General features: G+C 46.6%; 1 protein-coding gene and 1 long non-coding RNA gene across 2 annotated transcripts; both read left to right on the forward strand.

The window, feature by feature from the left end:
• The first annotated feature begins 1243 nt into the window (after positions 1 to 1243).
• Positions 1244 to 5889, forward strand: LOC144155279 (uncharacterized). The gene is made up of 3 exons (XM_077686616.1): positions 1244 to 1746; positions 3328 to 3854; positions 4205 to 5889. The coding sequence occupies exons 1-3, from the start codon at positions 1343 to 1345 to the stop codon at positions 5812 to 5814; spliced, it is 2541 nt and encodes an 846-aa protein (XP_077542742.1). The 5' UTR covers positions 1244 to 1342; the 3' UTR covers positions 5815 to 5889.
• Positions 5890 to 11041: 5152 nt separating this feature from the next.
• Positions 11042 to 16948, forward strand: LOC144166691 (uncharacterized). Its single transcript, XR_013321727.1, has 3 exons — positions 11042 to 11252; positions 11858 to 11944; positions 16120 to 16948. It is a non-coding gene; the product is annotated as an uncharacterized LOC144166691 (long non-coding RNA).
• The last annotated feature ends 2293 nt before the right edge of the window (positions 16949 to 19241 follow it).

Genomic DNA, 19241 nt, shown 5'->3' on the forward strand with positions numbered 1-19241 from the left:
TCCTTTTCCCTCAAATTTATAGTGTGCAATGCGGTGGAAGCTGCGCAAGTTGTCCGCAGCAAAAGTAAACAAATTGTATCACTGCGACTCGCTTCCTGGCTCATATGCGCGCGCCGGGGAACAGCACACGCACAAACCGCTGAGGGACAAAGGCTCGAAACGCAGCCTAAGATCTTTTTTTGGGAAACAATTTTTAAAAACAATAGTAAATGTACGAAAATAAATCAAGCACAGATAAATTATGCAGCCTACATGGCTGAAATGAAACGCAGGGTGGCGAAACCGTTAGTGCACATGTCGTCTGCTCAAAGTTTAGACGCGCTCTTCTCGCAGAGTTCATTCTGGACACATGGCGCAATCGGTGAGTTCTCCTCGTAAAAAATACTGAAATCAAAATACCATCAAAGACTGCAGCAGTAAACGTACATATTATTAACTTTGTCCGTTCAGATAAAAGTAGCAATACCGTACTAATAATTGCGTTCAAAATATTTGCAAGTCTCTTGATTTGAGCAGCCTTGTACTCTTCTTGCCACAGGTAATGCTTAGGGTGAAAGGGGCGGCTTTCTGCATCTGCATGAGCATGAGTGCAAGAGCGAAAAAATATCACGTGTCCACTAACCCTACGCATACCCCCCCCTTTTTTTTTTTTTTTTTTGCTGTGGGTTCTATTATAGTTTTTCTTCGGATTTTTTTTTTCTCCTTCGCTCTCTCGCACATGGAGGCTCTCGCTCACGCGCGCTTGCCGAGTCCTATTTAGCACGAGGCATGGCACGCGCGCTCCGGAAAGTTGGCGCTCATGCGCCCCTAGCTCTTCTTGGGCGCTTGCATTTCGACGCTCACGTGTGGTTTCTGTTATGCCTCTCCCTGTATTGTATTTCTATAGGCTACATTGTTGTCAATTGAGCGCCCACTGAGGGCGCCTAACTTACCGCGAAGGAAAGCGAGAATAGGGGCCGGGGCTTCCGGTTCTACCTGCCGAGACAGGAGACTGAAAGGTCCTTTCAAAACCCCCTTCACGGTGATTTAGGTGCCTCAGCTCTATTGAGAACAATATAGCCTCCATAGTACCTTGTGGTCTGAACTATAGTTAAGCGCTCCGCACGCATGTTTCTTGTGCGTGCGCTGGTGAGCGCACACATGTGGTAATAATTTTCTTCTGGAAAGCAAATAACTACAATAAACAGTAGACACAATGACATTTTTCTGCCCCTTGTGTGGTTCTTTCGAGTCATCTCTTCCCGAAGAGAACTCGCGCTCATTCGATCCGTGTCTCCTGTTTGCGCGTGTCCTCGGACTACCTACCACTCGATACCACGGCACTCGGTAGCCCGCGGAAAGGATGGCGCCGTCGGACGACGACTTCGACGAAGCCTCCTCATCGGCGTTGAACAAGCCACCGCCGTTAGCTACGGATCCCAAACCTACGGAAACGACGGCAACGCCGGGCGACGACGTCGCGGCTTGTTTCTCGGCGTCGTGCGAGCCAGTTGCCAGTGATGTGACTTTCCGCGTAGGTGATCGGTTCACAAGTTTTACCGAACTGGAAGCGAAGATAGAAGCCTACAGCCAAGCCCACTTTGTGCAGCTTTGGCGGAGGGATGCACGCACCATAGAGGCAGCAAAGAAGAGAGTTGGAAAGATTGCAAACAACATGTCAGAGGCACTAAAGTACCAGAGTGTCAAGTACTGCTGCATCCACGGAGGCAAGAAGTTCACGACACAAGCGTCTGCACGTGCATCTTCGTAAGTAATCATTACGTTGTAATTTTTTACATTAGTTCTAATTTTTACATTACGTTCTAATTTTTTACAACTGCGCTTGTGTTGTTTTCATGTGTTCTTGTCCCCGTTAATTTGAGCGCAGTTTGTTTTTTGAGATGCATCATTACCAACTCGCCCAACTTTCAACCCTTTTATAGTTCAAACACGATGGAAAGCCATTCGCGGTACTGGTGACCGGTGCAGTATGTTTGCTGCGAGTAAAGACAGAATACAGCTTTGTTTATTTTGAGAGAACTAGACTTAAGTACTTCACTCAACTTCATTCCAGTCACAAAGGATGTTTTTGACCAAAAAACGAAGTATTAAAAAATTTAAATTTCACGCTACAGTGACGTGTTGTGGCCAGGAGTGACGTCAAATGGGCCAACACTAAAAACATACATTTCAGTGTGTTAACTGCATGCCAGCATTTAAGTAATGCAATCGAATGGAAGTGTAGGCCTCACTACAATCGTCTAGTCATGTGTCCTTGCGATGGTTTAGGTTGGTAGCCACCAATCGCACAAACAACATTCTGTGATGTCATACAGAAAAGTTGCCAGAGGTGGCTAAGGAGTGTCCACTGCTTCACGTTTTTTTAAATATCTCCGTTATTTGTTTGAAGTTTGCAATAAAAAATTTGTATCATTGTTACCGGAACAAGGCAGCCTTCTAATTAACCACAACTTGTATTTTGTTTTCATGGCCCCTTTAAGACCCATTCACATATGCAACTGGAGCTATAAAAGCAACGCGGTTTCTGTCACTCTAGTCGCATCACTAAAGTCGCTCTTGTCAAACTGACAAAAATTGGTTGAGACCAATCGTTCTTCTCGCACGACAAGAGCGACTTGAGCGATGCCAGGCGACTAGAGTAACAGAAATCTTGTCCTTTTGTTGCTTCGGTAGCAAGTATGAACAGGCCTTTAATGCGCATCATAAGCACAGAGCGTCCCAACTTAGATTGTCACGATCTCTGCGAGCATTCTATCTCATGCGATATTACTCTGGAATATTAGTGGTAGTGGTTGAGCACTAGGAAAGTCTTCGAAGGCGAGAAATCCACTCCATAATATCGCGCCGACAAATTTGAAAGTAATTTTTATCACAACACAGAATGTGGGTAAATGAATCTTAATTCTTTAAATGAGTCTGTGATGCATGTTCACTTTGAAATTAAAACATTAGTGCATGAGCAGCACATTGTATGTGGTAGCCCAAGTGAGGATTGCTGAAGTATCCACCATACACGTTTCTTTCTGCGGACACGTGGGGACAACTTTCTGTCGCATTTCTGTATACGGCTGCACATGCACAGCTTCAACTGACGCTCAAATGCGCACTCCTATACCAATGAATGCACTGCCATGGAGGGTTGTCCCTATGTATAATGCAGTTTTCCTGTCCTTAAAAGTTTGTTTAAAATCTCTGGGCTTGAGTTGGTAGCCTTCAGTGCCCTGTGGTTGGTTAAGCCCTTTTCACACAGCAGCATTTGACTGTGCTACAATCCGATTCGGTAGTTTTTGAGTTCAAACATGCTAACAGTTCTGTGTTTGTGTGCAGGACCTTCAAACAAGACTGCGGATTTAACATCTACCTTGCCGCCAGCAAAGATGGAGCCCACCTGGAAATCCGAAGTCTCTTGCTTGAACATAACAACCACACAGTGTCTGAACACCTTTTCAGGCACCTACCTCAACAGCGGAGATTGCCACCCGACCTACAAACCAAAGCCGCTTCAATGCTACAGCTTCGGGCGAACAAGAAGTTGCTTAGGGAGCAGCTTGAGGTTCAAAGCAACAAAGCGGTCACACTGAGAGACCTGTCCAACCTCGCAGCCAGAAAAAAACAAGGGTGTTCCAGAAACGACCTGGAAGCGACAGTCAAGTTGCTCCAAAATAAGTACGCGTCAACAGTTCGACTGCTAACAGACGAGAACAATGAGCTCAGAGCAATCTTTTTTCAAGATGATGCGACGAGAAGATCTTTCGAGGACTACCCCGAAATAATCTTTATTGACGCAACATATAAGTTGCTCGAAACAAGAATGTCATGCTTCCTCATGCTTGTGGAAGATGGCAATGGGGAAAGTGAAATCGTTGCAGTGGGTTTGTTTGGAGTTGAAGATGGTGACACTTTGCGATGGTTTTTTAACGTGTTTAAAGAGCTGAACAAGAGCTGGAACTCTGTGAAGATCACAATGGCCGACAAAGACCTCAAGGAAAGGCGGATTGTAACAGAGCTTCTTCCACAGTCTTCCTTGCACATATGTGCTTTCCATACGCTGCAGACATTCCGAAGAGAGATAAGTGTCCAGAAGCTTGGTATAACCAAACCAGCACAGGAAACAGCACTGGACATACTTCAGCATATGGTGTATGCAAAAGATGATGATGAGTATCAACGGCTGCACGAAACCCTGAAGTCCTCATCACCAAAGGCAGTCTAGACTACTTTGAGTCGAACTGGCATGGCATTCACCAAGAATGGGTAATGGGAATGAAGCAGTCCTGCGGGAACTACCTGAACTCTACGAACAACCGCGCAGAAAGCATCAACGCAAAGTTGAAGGCCATTGTTGAGCGATACAGCTCATTGGAAGACTTCGTCACAAACTTTTTTTGCTTCATTCACACAACAAGGAAGGAGCGCACGAACAAGGCAGCAGCACTCTTCAACAAGAAACGAGTCATAACAAACGGCGATAAAGACCTGGAGCTGTACAGCCAGTTGTTAACTCCATATGCCTTCAAACATGTGGAACACCACCTTCGCATTTCCAATGGGCTTTCTGTAGATGCACACAGTGTAGCATCAGCAAGCGACTGTACTTGTGGCTTCAGAAGGGCAATGCTTCTGCCCTGCTGCCACATGCTCGCTGCACGCGGTCAGCTCGGGTTGAGCAAATTCGATCACAGTATGTGTGCCCAACGATGGACTTCCGAACATTACAACAAGAGCCGAGGGGTGCTGCTTGCTGCGGAACAAGAGGAGCCAGAACCAGTTATTGTTGACAAGCAGGACAGTAGACCAATTCTGTCAAGCCATCAAAAGTTCAGAAAGGCTTCCATGGTGGCAGGAAGAATAGCTGGTGTCGTGTCTGAAGTCTCCATGGCTGAGTTTCAAAGAAGGATGGAAACGCTCGAGAATCCTCTACAGCACTGGATGGTTGGAAATGATGTACGTCTCGAAACTAATGCAAGCGAAATTGGCGCTCAAGATGATCACGGTGCTAGTGCAAGCTCTGTTGCTCACGAGCCATGCCCCATGTATCCAGAACCTCCTAAAACACCCGGCAACACTGATGTGGTCCCCTGCACTTCAGCAGCAGCTGAAGTTTCCCCTGACCCTCCTCAAACCAGGCTGCCAGAGGTCACCGAAGTGCAACGAGCAAATGATGCAAGTCTCTGGACTGTGGCACCAGCTGAAGTTACCGAGACTTCTCATGTAAGGACAGCTCAAGTCCCTGAAGTAGCAAGCCATGGTGACGGTTTGGATCAATCAGCCAAGGAACACAGAGAGCAGCCTGCTTCTTTCTGCACCACTTTAAAAGACATCAAGTTGGCACCTCCAATGCGAAAATGTGGACGGCCAAAAGGAAACACGCTAACAGTGATTGGACTTCCCAGGAAAAGTAAGCGCGCCAGGGAACGTGGCCCATTCAGGTCACTTCCCATCTTTGAAAAGAAGACTGCGATCCTCACGTGGCTGGTAGGTTCAGACGCTGCAACCAGTGCACTTAAAGGCAGGTTACTTGAAGAAGAAGATGTGGAGACACGGCCCGAGTTGGTTCACTGCGGCATCTTGGATGAGAGCGTGGACATCAGTATTGTAAGAAGTTTTTTCACAGACGATGCATGGCGTGTTGTAACCTCCACACAAAACGTGAAGAAGTCCCAGCATTGTTGGCTGTGCCATGCGTGCCATGGGAATTTGGAAGACCTTGATGCAATCATGTGTGACTGGTGCCTCAACTGGTTTCACCTTCCTTGCACTTCCCTCAAGAGGCAGCCGAAAAAGAAGTTATGGCAATGCGCTCAATGTGGATGAATGAGGGTCTCTCATTTTTTCTTTTTGCTTCAGCTGTCAGCTTTACCACATTCCTTTTTTTGTTACTGTTTACTTTGTGCTTTATGAATATTCTTTTTGCGTTAAATAGAGTATGATCCATATCTGCAATGTGATATTTATGCTTACTGTGCAATAGAATATGTAAACAAAAGGCGAAAAGAAACGGAGTTCATTTCACTGGTAAGCATAAAAAGTAGTTCTAGTGGTTTCAAATTATGAAGCATATCCAAATGATGATTCCAAGCAGGCAAAAGAACAATGCTGTATAACCTGGGAGAAACTGGGTGATGCCGTTACTCGAAAGCCACAACTATTTGCGCAACGGTTGCCACTAATTAGGAGTTATGTGGAGGACACCAAAGCAGGACAAGCAGCTTAGAGCCCTTAGCAGCACAAGCCCGTCCTGCAGAACCCAGGAATCCCGGGATTTGATGTCAGCACTGTCTGATGTAGCAAAATATCCGGCATTATCCTGAAATGTAATGCCAGCACTAACCCTTTGCGACGGTGGACCTACCGTTGTGTTGGCTGTGTCGGCACAATTAACGGCGTAGTGTGTCGGCAGCCGTTACGTAGGGATACATGTTGCCGTCAGCATAGAGAAAGAAATACTCAGTCAGTTCAACAGGCTCCTGCTGCCGGCCATGTATCATGTAGGGACGTGCACTCGATCCCCGTAAAAAATGCCAGCTGCCGGCACAGTTAACAGGACCAGAAAGCTTAGGTCATTTTCTGCTCCTGTAATTTTGATGGCACTCTACCAGTTACGATGGTAGCTGCACAAAGTGGGCCTGGCTGTAGGCTTTTATCTTCGCTTCAAGCTCGGCAAAACTTGTGAACCGATCACCTACACGCGACGTCTTCGCCCGACGGTGTCATCGTTTCCGTAGGTTTGGTATCAGTGGCAAATGACGGTGGCTTGATCAACGCCGATGAGGAAGCCTCGACAGAATCGTCGCCCGACGACTACATCATTTCCGCGGGTTAAGTTGAGACGTAGTCGATGTCCGCGCACGGGATTATGAAAGCCGGACAGCCGGCAGAAAAAAAAAAACCGGAACCGGAAATTTGACGTCAAAGAAAGAGCCAGCCAATCGGACGACACTGCCGGCATAATTCCCGCGAGAAAAAAATGCCGGCTGCCGGCAAAATATCCACTTCCAAAACAATAACAAACTCGAGTTTCGCAGAGAAAAATATAATGCAAACATCTACAAAGCATGTTCATGACGTCACGGTGACTAGGTGACGTCTTATTAAAAGACAAGAAGCTCAGGCTAAAAATAAATCTTGATACTGTAATATTAGTGTATCACTGCCAAAAATATATGCAATACTATTGAAGTAATTGCAATGCAATGCAATTACGCAATTTTTTTGTTGACGTACGTCACTTCCGTGGGGCGCAGCAGCCAGTTCGGGGGGAATCGGCTCGGAAGCCCCGGGTTGCAGCAGACGCAGCCAATAGCATTTGAGAGCCCAAATGTCTCTCTGGGTGCTCATTTGGCTCGAGTGTCATTTGAGCCGAATGGCATTTTAAAACCCAGTGGAGCAGTACAACTTCGCATTTGAGACAAGTGACATTTGGTTCAAATGACGTTCGGATGCTAGTGTAGCAGGGGTGTAAGTATGGCAGCGTCTCGTACCACGTGTGTGGCACGAGGTACGCCCCCCTCACGATGACTCCTGCCCCGCGTGACGTCATAATGACATCATAACAATAATTGTCATTATTTAGTGTAGTGAGTATGAAATGCAGATTTTTTTTATTTGTTGTACAAATTAACGCACCATTCAAATGCCAGAACTTATCTAAACAAACAATTTTTGTTCTTGCGGGAGCAGCCGGCGCTGCTGCTGCTGCAGCCGTATCACGTACGTACATAGAGTCGCGTATTCGAAAGCGGGACGAAGCTCCGATTTTCTCGGGCGGACAACGTAGATAAACCGGAGTTCATACTGTTAGAAGCACTATCTGAAGACGTGAGAAAGTTGCTTGTGATTAAGTATTGCGTGGGGACCGAGCCAGCCTTTCCAGACAGCAGCAAAATAGCCGCTCTCGAGTAATGTTGACCTGTGACCGCTTCGTTGTGCTTGGTGTACGCCGATGGTACCTGCGTACAGCTTAAGCGTACGTGAGACGACATCGCCCAGCCGACTGGCCCCGTTCGGACAACCTACGTTCCACTCAAGAAAAGACACCGTCCGAGCGTAATTCTGTGAACCTTCCGACGCATGTCGGATCGGAAGCATCTGCTATCAACAGTTTGCACTACGGCAAGTTCAGAATGCTTAAATGGGTGACCTGAAATCGTGGTGTGTGTCCTCGAAATGAAGACAACTCAGCAGCGCCAACAGATAATCGGAATTTACAATGCTGAGGACGAAGGGTAGTGGCGGCAGCTGTTTTTTACTAGGCCCATGTGCGCAGTACAATTACAAACAATTGCGCCTTTGGTGTCCCCACACATGTACCGCGTACGTACCACTACAGTAGATCTCCTCTTCAGAAACATTAGCAAGGAAAACTATCGAAAATCGGGCAGTTCTTAATTTCGAGTGGACGAAATTGTAGCTTGAAATATCTTTTACACCAAGGATACGTTTTGTGAGCAGAAACGTCTCGTGAGCATGCGCTACAAGCATCATAAATGCATGATATTCCGTGCTTGAAAAGATTTCCTAGTAGAAACCATTGCAGCTGTGTGGTGAGCCATGTCACTACAATAAAATATGGCTAAAATACATCTGCGACACAAAGGATGCCGCAAGAGTTAGACCAGTGTCTTATGTGCCGCGTCCCAAAACGTGGCTGGATAGTTTCCGTCATGCATTCAGCTCCTCACATTGGCACATACATGATTCTAGGACAATTTAGGACTTGGGTCCATAAAAAGGTACACACGCTAGGCGCTTCATCTCATAGCTACTGCACTGCACACTAAACTTTTTTACGCCCTTTTGGCCAAAAAAGGTGTAAAATAATTGAAAAAAGGGTGTTGGGAGGCCCTCACACCCTTTTTCTTGAATCTCCACACCCTTTTTCGTAGCTCTCCACCCTTTTTGCGTGAAAAAAAGGGTGTTGACCAACCTCAACACCCTGTTTTTAGGAAGGGTGTTGAAAGGGTGTGGGAAAGGTGTTCAGCTCTTCATTGATTGAGGCCATGCATGCAATATAATTTCAAAAAGACATCCCATTGCACCATCCTCCCAACCTCGTCAAAAATGTTCAAAAGAAAAAAAAAAGCTGCCAAATTCAATAAAAAGCATCGGCAGCACCGACGTTGAAACAGGAAAAAATATCAGCCCTTGCTTGTTACGACTTCGACAGAATAACACTCCCCCTCCCACTTTTTGTTTTCTACAGCCTTGCACGGAGCACAGCACAGCCTTGAACTGTGACATCTGTATCATCATTCCGTCGTTCCCTGTTCCTCTCCTGCCCCACCAGCACAATCATAGCCCTCTCTGACAACAGTCATTCTCGTCACTCAGTGGAGTTATAACGTACTAGCAATCACAATTTTATTCCATTCTTATTGTTAGCGACCGTAAATATTGTGTACAAATGCAATAAACAGACCACATAGTTTCTCCTGCAGAAACAACGTTGGAGAACAAGGCAGATATCAAAAGAAAACAAAAGTTGGGGAGGTAGGGGCATGAAATCGGGCGCTAAATAAACAGACGCCAAATAATAATACGATTACTTACACTAGAACACTGCCAAATTTCATTGCGCAGTGTTATCTTACTATCTGCTGCTTTTTTTAACATTCAAATCGAGCGCCAAAAGCTTCAGTTCGCGTTTTGTGTTTGTAAACTTTAAATATCTAAGCTTCTTTATTATAATACACACAATAAATAATAAACCTAAAGATTATGTTATATTCAGTAAAAGAGGCAATTATTTATTGTTGTCGTTTTAAAGGGGCACTGACACAAAATTTTGAAGGCGAGATAACTTCGGAGATAGATTGGTGGGAACACATATACATCATCTGCAAAATATCAGCGGCGAATACAGCCTAGAACATATTTAAAATCAATTTTAAAGTGTGCGAAACGCAATCGAGCAGCCAGCAGAGGACCACGCGCAATCGACATCCCGAGGAGATTGTGTAAATAAACAACATCTAAACACGTCACGAGTTTGTGTTTGCCGCTTCCGCACTGCCGGCGTTTTGCGCCGGCTCGCCCGGCTCGCCGCTCCAATCGGAGGGCCGGAGGGCGGAGCTTCTGCTCTCGAGAACGAACGACCCGATCGTTGGCGGCGGAGGCGCCGTGATTTCGTCAGCTCATCGGGCAGCTGGCCGCGACCAAAGTTCTACAGCGATTCCAGGCACTCTGTTTCTATTACTGTTTATTACCACTGGATGCGAAAACGCGCCGGAGGCACGAAAAGCCCACTGAGCTAGCCGCACGGTCGCTGTGCAGGCGGCGGCCACGGCCGCGAAGTGGCCCAGGCCGGCGCAGGTAGCTCGAGTGATAGCTTGTTACCGCTGCACGAAATTGTCCCCCAAGTCTCGACCATGGTGGCTTACATGAGAAAGGAGTTAATGATGCGATGGCGGGTTGCATTAAAAATTGTCATCTGCACCGCTTACGAGAGCGGCACTCGAATATCTGCCGCAGTGCTAAGCCGCGAACACATCTGTAGGCGGACCTGTAGGCTAGGCAGACCGGCCGGCTGCTCCCAGCGCGCGTCTTGCCACCCACCGTCTCGAGCGTCGCGCGTCGTTCTTTAGCCGCTGTAGCATTTTCACTCGCAGCGCCTGCGTCACATCCACGGTCGCTTTTTAATTAAGCGCCTCACGAGATCAGTACGTGGGGGCATTCGCAGAAACTGCCGTCGATGCGGATTCGACAGTGCTACGGCGGCTCTGCTCTGTGATATCCCTCCGACGGTCACGTGGTCAGCTTTGTTCACACAAAATCCACAAAATCCATCGTTTCGCGGCACTCGCTGAAATCGAAACTGCGACTGGCCGCATTGAAAATGCCTCTAATTAAACAACCGTCGCACGCTGAAGCAAATGAGGTTTCTACAGGTTATAAGTAGGTCACTACCTACTTATCGCAACAAAAAAAACGAGATGCAAAATTTTTGTGTCAGTGCCCCTTTAATTTGTTTACGCAACTCCCTGCCAACGGCCTTATTCCCTGAGTACGGCGCGCGGCGGCGTGGCCGGATTCCGGAACAGATACCCCGTGACCCGTCTTACGTGTTTACAGTGGTGTGCGGTTAAACAAGCGCAGTTATTATGATTAATTGGGCACCTCGTCGTCTTCGGTTGTGTCTGTCGTGTTCGACTTCGCGATGGAGTATTTGAGAACAACTTTGCCACCTGAAGACGGCTAATTTCGTTGGCGCTTGCCTCTGAACGTCGCTCGCTCTTCTGCGTCGGCTCCTCTCGGTAAGCTGTCTCGTCACATTTGCCGCCTTTCTTGTCACTGGATGTCGTTTGTAGCTGTCATCGCCGCTTTAAGGATTCGTTAACAGGAGCACGCGTGAGTGAATTGTTTAACTGAACTGGCGAGGTTGAACCTAGAGGGCTCGTCTCTAGAAAGGCGATGTGCGAAAGATTGTGGTGCTTGCATTGAGCGCTAAACGCACTGGCGCTCAGTAACGCCGTGGCGCTCAGTAACTCAGTAACGTTTCCCATTCCGCAGCACTATATTGAACAGCTTGAGTTCACCACTGCGAACCACGTCTTACGAGTAGTTTATCAGAACACGGGCGGCTACTCCTCTAAACTGTGCTGCGCAGCGTTTTCGGCTTCGTTGATCACCGCAGTCGTTTGTGCCGTGTTGGGAATTGCGAGGGAGAATCGTTTGCGAGCGAATGTGCGCGCCTCGCAAGCTTCGTTGCGTTTGCGGCGAGCCACCTCACCATGTGTACGGTGCCGCGGTACGCGGGCAGTGATTTTGGCTGAATGTTGTGTTGCCCGAGACGTAACATTCGTGCACCTAATCATTTCCATTCTTGCATGTGTGGTAATCATGTGTCATCCCGTTTTAGACCTCTGGACGGTCTGAGCGCATCACGTCCCTCCATTCAACCGGTCAAGAGCCACAAGCATTGTCAACAGTGTTTGGCCGCCAGAACGTAAGTTTTCAAACACAGTTTTGGTAGCACAGTGGGCTATCATACTTGAATATTGTTCGATCACTTGTATGTACAAGTTCTCTCCCCCGTAACAATTATTGGTGTTTCATGCATAACCTAACATGTAGGCGCTCAATGGCAACCTTTATTGTTAATTTCGGAAAACTCAAAAGTTTCACCCGAAATCATAATGTGGGCGTAGCAGTTAATCACCATGTATACGAACTTCCTGGTGTTAGTCATGTTTACGGTGAAGCCATATTTCTTAGGTAGTGACACAAAAATGTTATTACCTTTGTAGTTTAGTCTTCGATAAAGCCTTACCAGTTCTGTTTTCAGCTATTTTTTGGATGTTTATCATGTGAATTGACAGTCCTTGCAGTCCACTTTTTCAAATAGTTATGTAACTGCCTGTACCATTTAAACATGCCTGATTGGGGTTCTGAAGGCTGCGATTTACGCACGCTAGTGCTGTACCGCCAATAAACAAACATCCTTCTACAAAGAAAAAGATTTGAAAAATTTAAAGTATCCGCAGCATTATTCTTAACTGGAACATGCTAATTGTTAGGCCTGGGGCTTTTCCTGAAAGCACTGTGGATGTTATGAGAGAGGAAAACCACTCAAACACATCTGCCAAGGCCGTTGCTGCTCCAAGATGCGTGCAAGCATTGAGTCTTCTGAGCAATACATTACACCCTTTTTTTTAAACAACCGACGTGCATGCTGAACGTACTCCTGATTGGGCGTTTGCCAGGCGCAAGGAATTTTTTTTCGGGGGGGGGGGGGAGCCGTGGTCGACCAAAAGATGGGACGGGGAAATATGTAGGCAAGGCATCTTGCGCGTTGTTTTGCAAACGATGCTTGAAATAACTGACTTTAACATGCGATTTGTGTATGCTCAACGCTAACTGTAAAGCCCACCTTAAAGGAGCCATGAAGAGAAAATGCAAGTTGGTTTTATTCGAAAGATTTCGTGTTTTATAGTGCCCCCAGCGCTTGTCTGGATACAAACGGTGCTTTATTCACTGAGAAATTAAACAATTTAGATTAAAAGTTTTATTTTCCCGCTCAATCGTGCGTTTTCGTGGTCCCAAATGACATCACAGGAACCGACCGCTCTGCAGCCTAGAGTACCTTCATTCACGCATCCGCCGTACAGGGCAGAGACATGTATACGCTGGCGCCGCCATTTTCGGTTGCTCGCTCGCCGCCGAAGCAAGTCATTGTGTCAAAACCGCACTAAAATTATCGCCGCAACGCGGTTTACTGAAGAAGTTTGAATCATATTGTCTGTTTCGGGTTGCTAGGTCTCGTGGGAAACGAAAAGAATAACGCGTTGAGCCTGTTGGCCCAATTGCGGCGGCACGGGACCGTTCAAAGGTTGTCTCCACCCTGTACAGCGGTGTTGGTTTGTTCCCGCGTTTTTTTTACGTTCTGTAACCTAGATGGCGCCACCATACCGTGGCAAGCGTTTGGTTTGTTTTTGCCCGCATTTAAATCTGGCTTGTTTTTGTTCTGGGAGAAAATATTCGTTCCCTGAAACAGTGCTCGCTCGACAAATGGGGTCACGTAAGACACCGTTGCTTGCGTCAATCGGCCAGTGTCGTCTGAGACAACCCCAAGCCCCGCAGTGCTGTGCACAGCTAAACCAAGCATGCTGTGCGCAGTACGAACAGCAGAACGCATCAGTACTTCTATGTTTACATGTGCTTTCGTAACTTCCACTGTTTGTCCCATCATTCTTATTGCTTTGTAAAGAATGTGCCCTAAATTTAAGCGCAAATCGCTCATTCGTCTAGTTTGTAAGCTCTTCCTAATTGGCGTCTGCTTCTGCCAGCCTCCGCCAATCGCAGAGCTTAGCTCATGTGACATTATAGGTTCTGTTGCGGGAAATGAGCTGGTGGGTCGCATGACCATTCCCGTTTTTCCTAATTATGTAGCTTATTTGAGCGAAGTTTACGTTAAAAGTGGTGTCGGTATGATTCTAACGAGACAATCTTTTGAATGAACCAAACTTGTGTTTTCTCTTCATGGCTCCTTTAAGGAGCTTAGATGGTGATGATAATTAGGATCACCTAAATTCCCGTTCGCTGGTCTATGGGCAGACCACGGGCGAATCATTCGTCCGCAGAGCAGGTGGTTAGGCGGACCCGCGCTCGTGAGCGTGATCATGAGTGCGCTCGTGAGTGGCGCGCGGTCCCCGAAGTTCGTCGGGAGGAAGTGGAGGCCAACACTGAATGTTTGCTATCAAGATTCTCGTGTTTTAGATTTTCCTTTAGAAAAGGGACTATTAAGTTTTCTTGTGAGCTATGAAGTACAGTCGAGCACGATTTGAAGGTTATCGCGCCAGCATCGAGCGGCCAAGCGTGCCACGAGCCCACGGTTTCGTTTCGGAACCATGAAAATCGAGATTTCGCACTCTTCGCTCCCTTGTTGGCTGTTCCATGATACAACAATGGCCCACACGACTGACTTGCCACCCTTTGGGTTTCAAGCTGTACATTCGTTGTTATCAAGCACAGACTTGGACTTGGTTGCCCTTTATTACGCCGACGATAACGAAACTTGCATGGAATATTTGCTAAAGCTGGTGTTCTTTCTGCTTCGTTTGAAAGAGTAGCTTTCCCGCGACAACCATCGAATCGCAGTGGACTGTACATGCGGCGCATTCGTATATTATGGCGGTGAAGCTAGCAAACGTGCGTCTTCGTCCTTAAGTAATCGCCTTTTGTTATTTTTTGTGCTAGTAACGTGAGTAGTACACTTGCGCTAAGCAGAACACCTTATTGCACTGCTGTTGAATGTTGAGCTTGTTGCACGTTTCTTAAATTTCATTATATTTCTATCTGTTAAATCAAAACAGACATGGCTTCAGTAAAATTCCGGTTAAGCAAATACAGAATGCTGATTCTAACCAAGAGGGAGGTCAAGGAAACAGTGGAATAGTGCCAAAAAAACAAAGCTCTGCAATAAGGAGAATTGTGTAGTTTTGTTGATGTGGAGGAAATACAACATGGGCAGAGCAATGCTTTTTATGCAGCAGAAATTATGGATCTGCAATAGTCAATGAAATGCGATGTCAGTAGAAAAATAAACATATCAAAGATTGATAGTTGGCTGAACAAAATACAGTGACATGCTCTGTCATGTGATTATACTTTGTACCAGTGTAAAGACAAGGAATGACACGCTCCCGACCACATGTAAGCCTATATGCGGCTTTTCCTGCTGTTCTGCCATTCCCCGGCCGTGCTGTTCCGCCATTGAAACAGTGGGGCTGTTTTGATCGGCTCGCGGCAGGTTCCCGGTGCTTGTCGGTGTATCCGGTGCGAAATGCAGCCGGGCTGTATATATTGACAGGTACAGCATCTGGAGCGGGCGCAGGGATCAGACGTTGACATAGCCCTTGTTTTCAGCTTTATGTGAGCAAGAATGTCCTTAAAACTGCAGGTAACTTCAGGCGGTTTTTCAGGCTGCCTAAACCGCACCCCAGCCTTCGCATAAAACATTATGAAGAAGGGGGGGGGGAGCACCTGGACCCCTCCCCCCCCCCCCGGCTACGCCCTTGGCGTGTGCTTATTCTTTCTTGCATCCACCACATTTGAGTCGTCACGTTGAATTGGGAATGCTGGAATCCAGCATATGCTGGCAAGATACGAGAGCTTGAACACAACCCACTTGCCCGCAATGAGTTTTCAAAGATCTCCACCACCTGAAGGTACTGAAGTGAGATGTAAGCATTGCCTGAAAACCATTCCAGATAAGGGTACGAAATCATAGTTATGGGCCTTTCTCGCCCATTTACGTGTTTTGAACAAAAAAAGTGCCATTTAAAGGTAACACGTCGTTCCTTGCCGATTTCTGATGCCTGATTAAGTTTGTGGGCATAAATGTAGCAGCTTTCTCACATGTCTAATGTGTATGCGGGCTTGTTAGGAGTGAAGTAGGTAAAAATTGAAAGGTTTGATTGTAGTTGTGTATAGATTACCTACATTGTTTTCATTCCTAGAAAAGAAAAATTGAGGTAACCTGCCAATTGTTCTGCATTGCTGCATTTTATTATGCTTGTATGATTCGTAGAACCTGCAGGAGTTCAGCTGCTTGTTAAAGGAAAAATGAACAATGGTACAAAAAGAACAGCATCTACTAAATAAAAATCTTCACAATCGCAGGATGCCAACGGTCCACCTACCAACTTGCGTCCTCCATTGTTTCTGCTGGCTGGAGCGGCGCATGGAGCATTTTTCAGCTTCTCGAAGTTTGTGATCAAGCGGTGCCCCAAGTGAAGGATGCCGCAGACGGATCTTCTGTTTTAATGCCACAATTTCATGTGCTGAGCACTTACTCGTAAGGCATTTTAAATATTCATCATCCCAGAGGGTATGTTACCTTCGTCTTGGGTGGAATGTGGCTGCAATCAGGTTATTTGTGACAGAAACAAGTGAACCACGTGGGGAGAGTCATTGAGGCCTTGTTGATTGCGCATGCTTCTGAAATAACGTTTTCATTCAGCTGAATACTTTCTAAATATTACAATTTGTGAACAAAATATGATAAAAGTCATGATTAGTTGTACTACAGTGCAGGAAAGAAATGCCAGCACATGTTTTAAGAGCCTCTTATATTTCAGGTCATTGGCTGGTGAGCAATAAAACAGAACTCAAAATTGTTTAAAGTGAAATCAAATATTTGTTGTCACCAGTGCATGACCCGTAGTAAAAGCTATCTGGTCTCCCAATTTCAAATGAGACAGGAAATGCCAAAAAAATAACGAAATAAACAAGACAGCTTGCTACAATAAACCAATTCAAAGAATTGCTCAATGTCCATAAAGTGGTTGCTTGCTACAATAAACCAATTCAAAGAATTGCTCAATGTCTATAAAGTGGTGATTCAGGCGGGTTAGTTCGGTGTTGATGAAATACAAGCAGGCACTCGCCTGGTCAAAAACAAATAAACAAATAAAGACATTTTGGGGCCCCTACTGGTCCCTTGATCACAATGAAAGGGGGGTGAAAGGTCCCGATTATTTATAGGTTCGGTGGCGCAGAGTGCGCATGTGTATCTCGGGAAGATTACCCCGCGACCGGTTAATCGTGTTTTTAGTTGGTTGAATATGCACTGATTCTAAAAGTAGTGTCGACAGGCGCTTCTCTGATGCGATTATGCTTGCAGAATCCCAATTGATGACGTGGTCAGTAGCCAGGTGATGATCCGCCAAGGCATTTCAGCTTACATTGCCCTTTTTGACATCGTTCTGGTGCTATTGAATTCTTCTTTTAAAAATTTCCAGTGAACTATGTAGGATGCATCGCTATCCTTGCATGGAATTTTGTAGGCAACTCCGGGGAATCTTGATTTTTCTAAAGGGTCCTTCACGCGTACCAGCTTCTGCTTAAGCCTGTTCGTTGGAATGTGTGCAGTTTTAACGCCATATGTGCCAAACACCCTTGCAAGAGCTTCACTGATGCCTTGCGTGTAGGGGACGGCAGCGTGTTTTTGCCTGTCTTCTTCAGGAACCCTTTCGGAGGAGGCAACTGAAGCCCGCAATTGTTGCGTCCTCACAAGCTTTGAAGGGTAGCCGTTACTGCGAAGGTCCTTCCTTACCACGGCTAGCTCTTGCTTGCGCAGACCAGGCTCAGAGCAGATTCGTGATGCGCGTGAGAAGAGTGCAGCGGCGACGGAGCGTTTTTGGCCTATAGGATGCGCAGAGTCGAACCCCAGGTATCTACCCGTGTGGGTCGGCTTTCGATACACACTGGTTGTAAATCCTTTGGCCGACCGTCTCACAAGTACGTCGAGGAAGGCGATCTGTCCATTATTTTCCTGTTCCATGGCGAACTGGTTGCTTGGAACACACGAGTTTAGATGCTCAATTAAAGGCATTACGTCTCGGCGGTGGATCACACAAAAACAGTCGTCTACTTAGCAGACAAAGATCTTGGGGCCGTCTTGTACGAGCATAGCGCAGAATTTTCTAGAGCCTCTAAGGCAATATTCGCACAGACTGCTGAAATGGAATCTCCCATCGCTGTTCCAAACTGCTGCTTGTAACATTATACGTTGAAAACAAAACGTGTTCTGCAGGCCAAATTCCAGGCAAAATTACGCGGTCCGGAGTTGCAAGGATCTACTCGAGAACGATGCATCTCTGCCTTCACGTTCGCCAATTGAGACGCAAGACTTATATTGTCTCCTGGAATTTGGCCTGCAGAACACATATATTTTGTTTTCAACGGACCAGCGGTTTCGAACAGGGATGGGAGCTTCCGTTTCAGCAGTCTGTGCGAATATTGCCTTAGAGGCTCTAGAAAATTCTGCGCTATACTCGTACAAGACGGCCCCAAGATGTTTGTCTGCTACGTAGATGACTGTTTTTGTGTGATCCACCGCCGAGACGTAATGCCTTTATTTGAGCATCTAAACTCTTGTGTTCCAAGCATCCAGTTCACCATGGAACAGGAAAATAATGGACAGATCACCTTCTTCGACGTACTTGTGAGACGGTCGGCCAAAGGATTTACAACCAGTGTGTATCGAAAGCCGACCCACACGAGTAGATACCTGGGGTTCGACTCTGCGCATCCTATAGGCCAAAAACGCTCCGTCGCCGCTGCACTCTTCTCACGCGCATCACGAATCTGCTCTGAGCCTGGTCTGCGCAAGCAAGAGCTAGCCATGGTAAGGAAGGACCTTCGCAGCAATGGCTACCCTTCAAAGCTTGTGAGGACGCAACAATTGCGGGCTTCAGTTGCCTCCCCCGAAAGGGTTCCTGAAAAATACAGGCAAAACCGCGCTGCCGTCCTCTACACGCAAGGCATCAGTGAAGCTCTTGCAAGGGTGTCTGGCACATATGGCGTTAAAATTGCACACGTGCCAACGAACAGGCTTAATCAGAAGCTGGTACGCGTGAAGGACCCTTTAGAAAAATCAAGATTCCCCGGTGTTGCCTACAAAATTCCATGCAAGGATTGCGACGCATCCTACATAGGTGAAATCGAGAGCATGATGGAATCCCGTCTGGCCGGGAGGGTACATTAGGAACGAAAAAGAGACGCCGACCAGTCCAAAAAAAACGTACTGACGTTTGGGCTTCCAGCACCGAAGCCTTGTTCACAATAAATGCATCACCAGAAGTGGGTCGTTTAAGTGGGCTTCTATAATCGCTGCAAAGAGCGTGAGTAGATCGGGTTTAGATTTCCGTCGTTACGATTGACTGTGTTAGATGTGGTCTGAGTGATTAGTGATTCCAGATGTAGCCGTGATGGTCACTTTTTCTGTAGCGACGATTCTT

Source organism: Haemaphysalis longicornis, unplaced genomic scaffold (genome assembly GCF_048455015.1).
Source record: "Haemaphysalis longicornis isolate Haplotype H1 unplaced genomic scaffold, Haemaphysalis longicornis Haplotype H1 scaffold_1, whole genome shotgun sequence".
NCBI lineage: Eukaryota > Metazoa > Arthropoda > Arachnida > Ixodida > Ixodidae > Haemaphysalis > Haemaphysalis longicornis.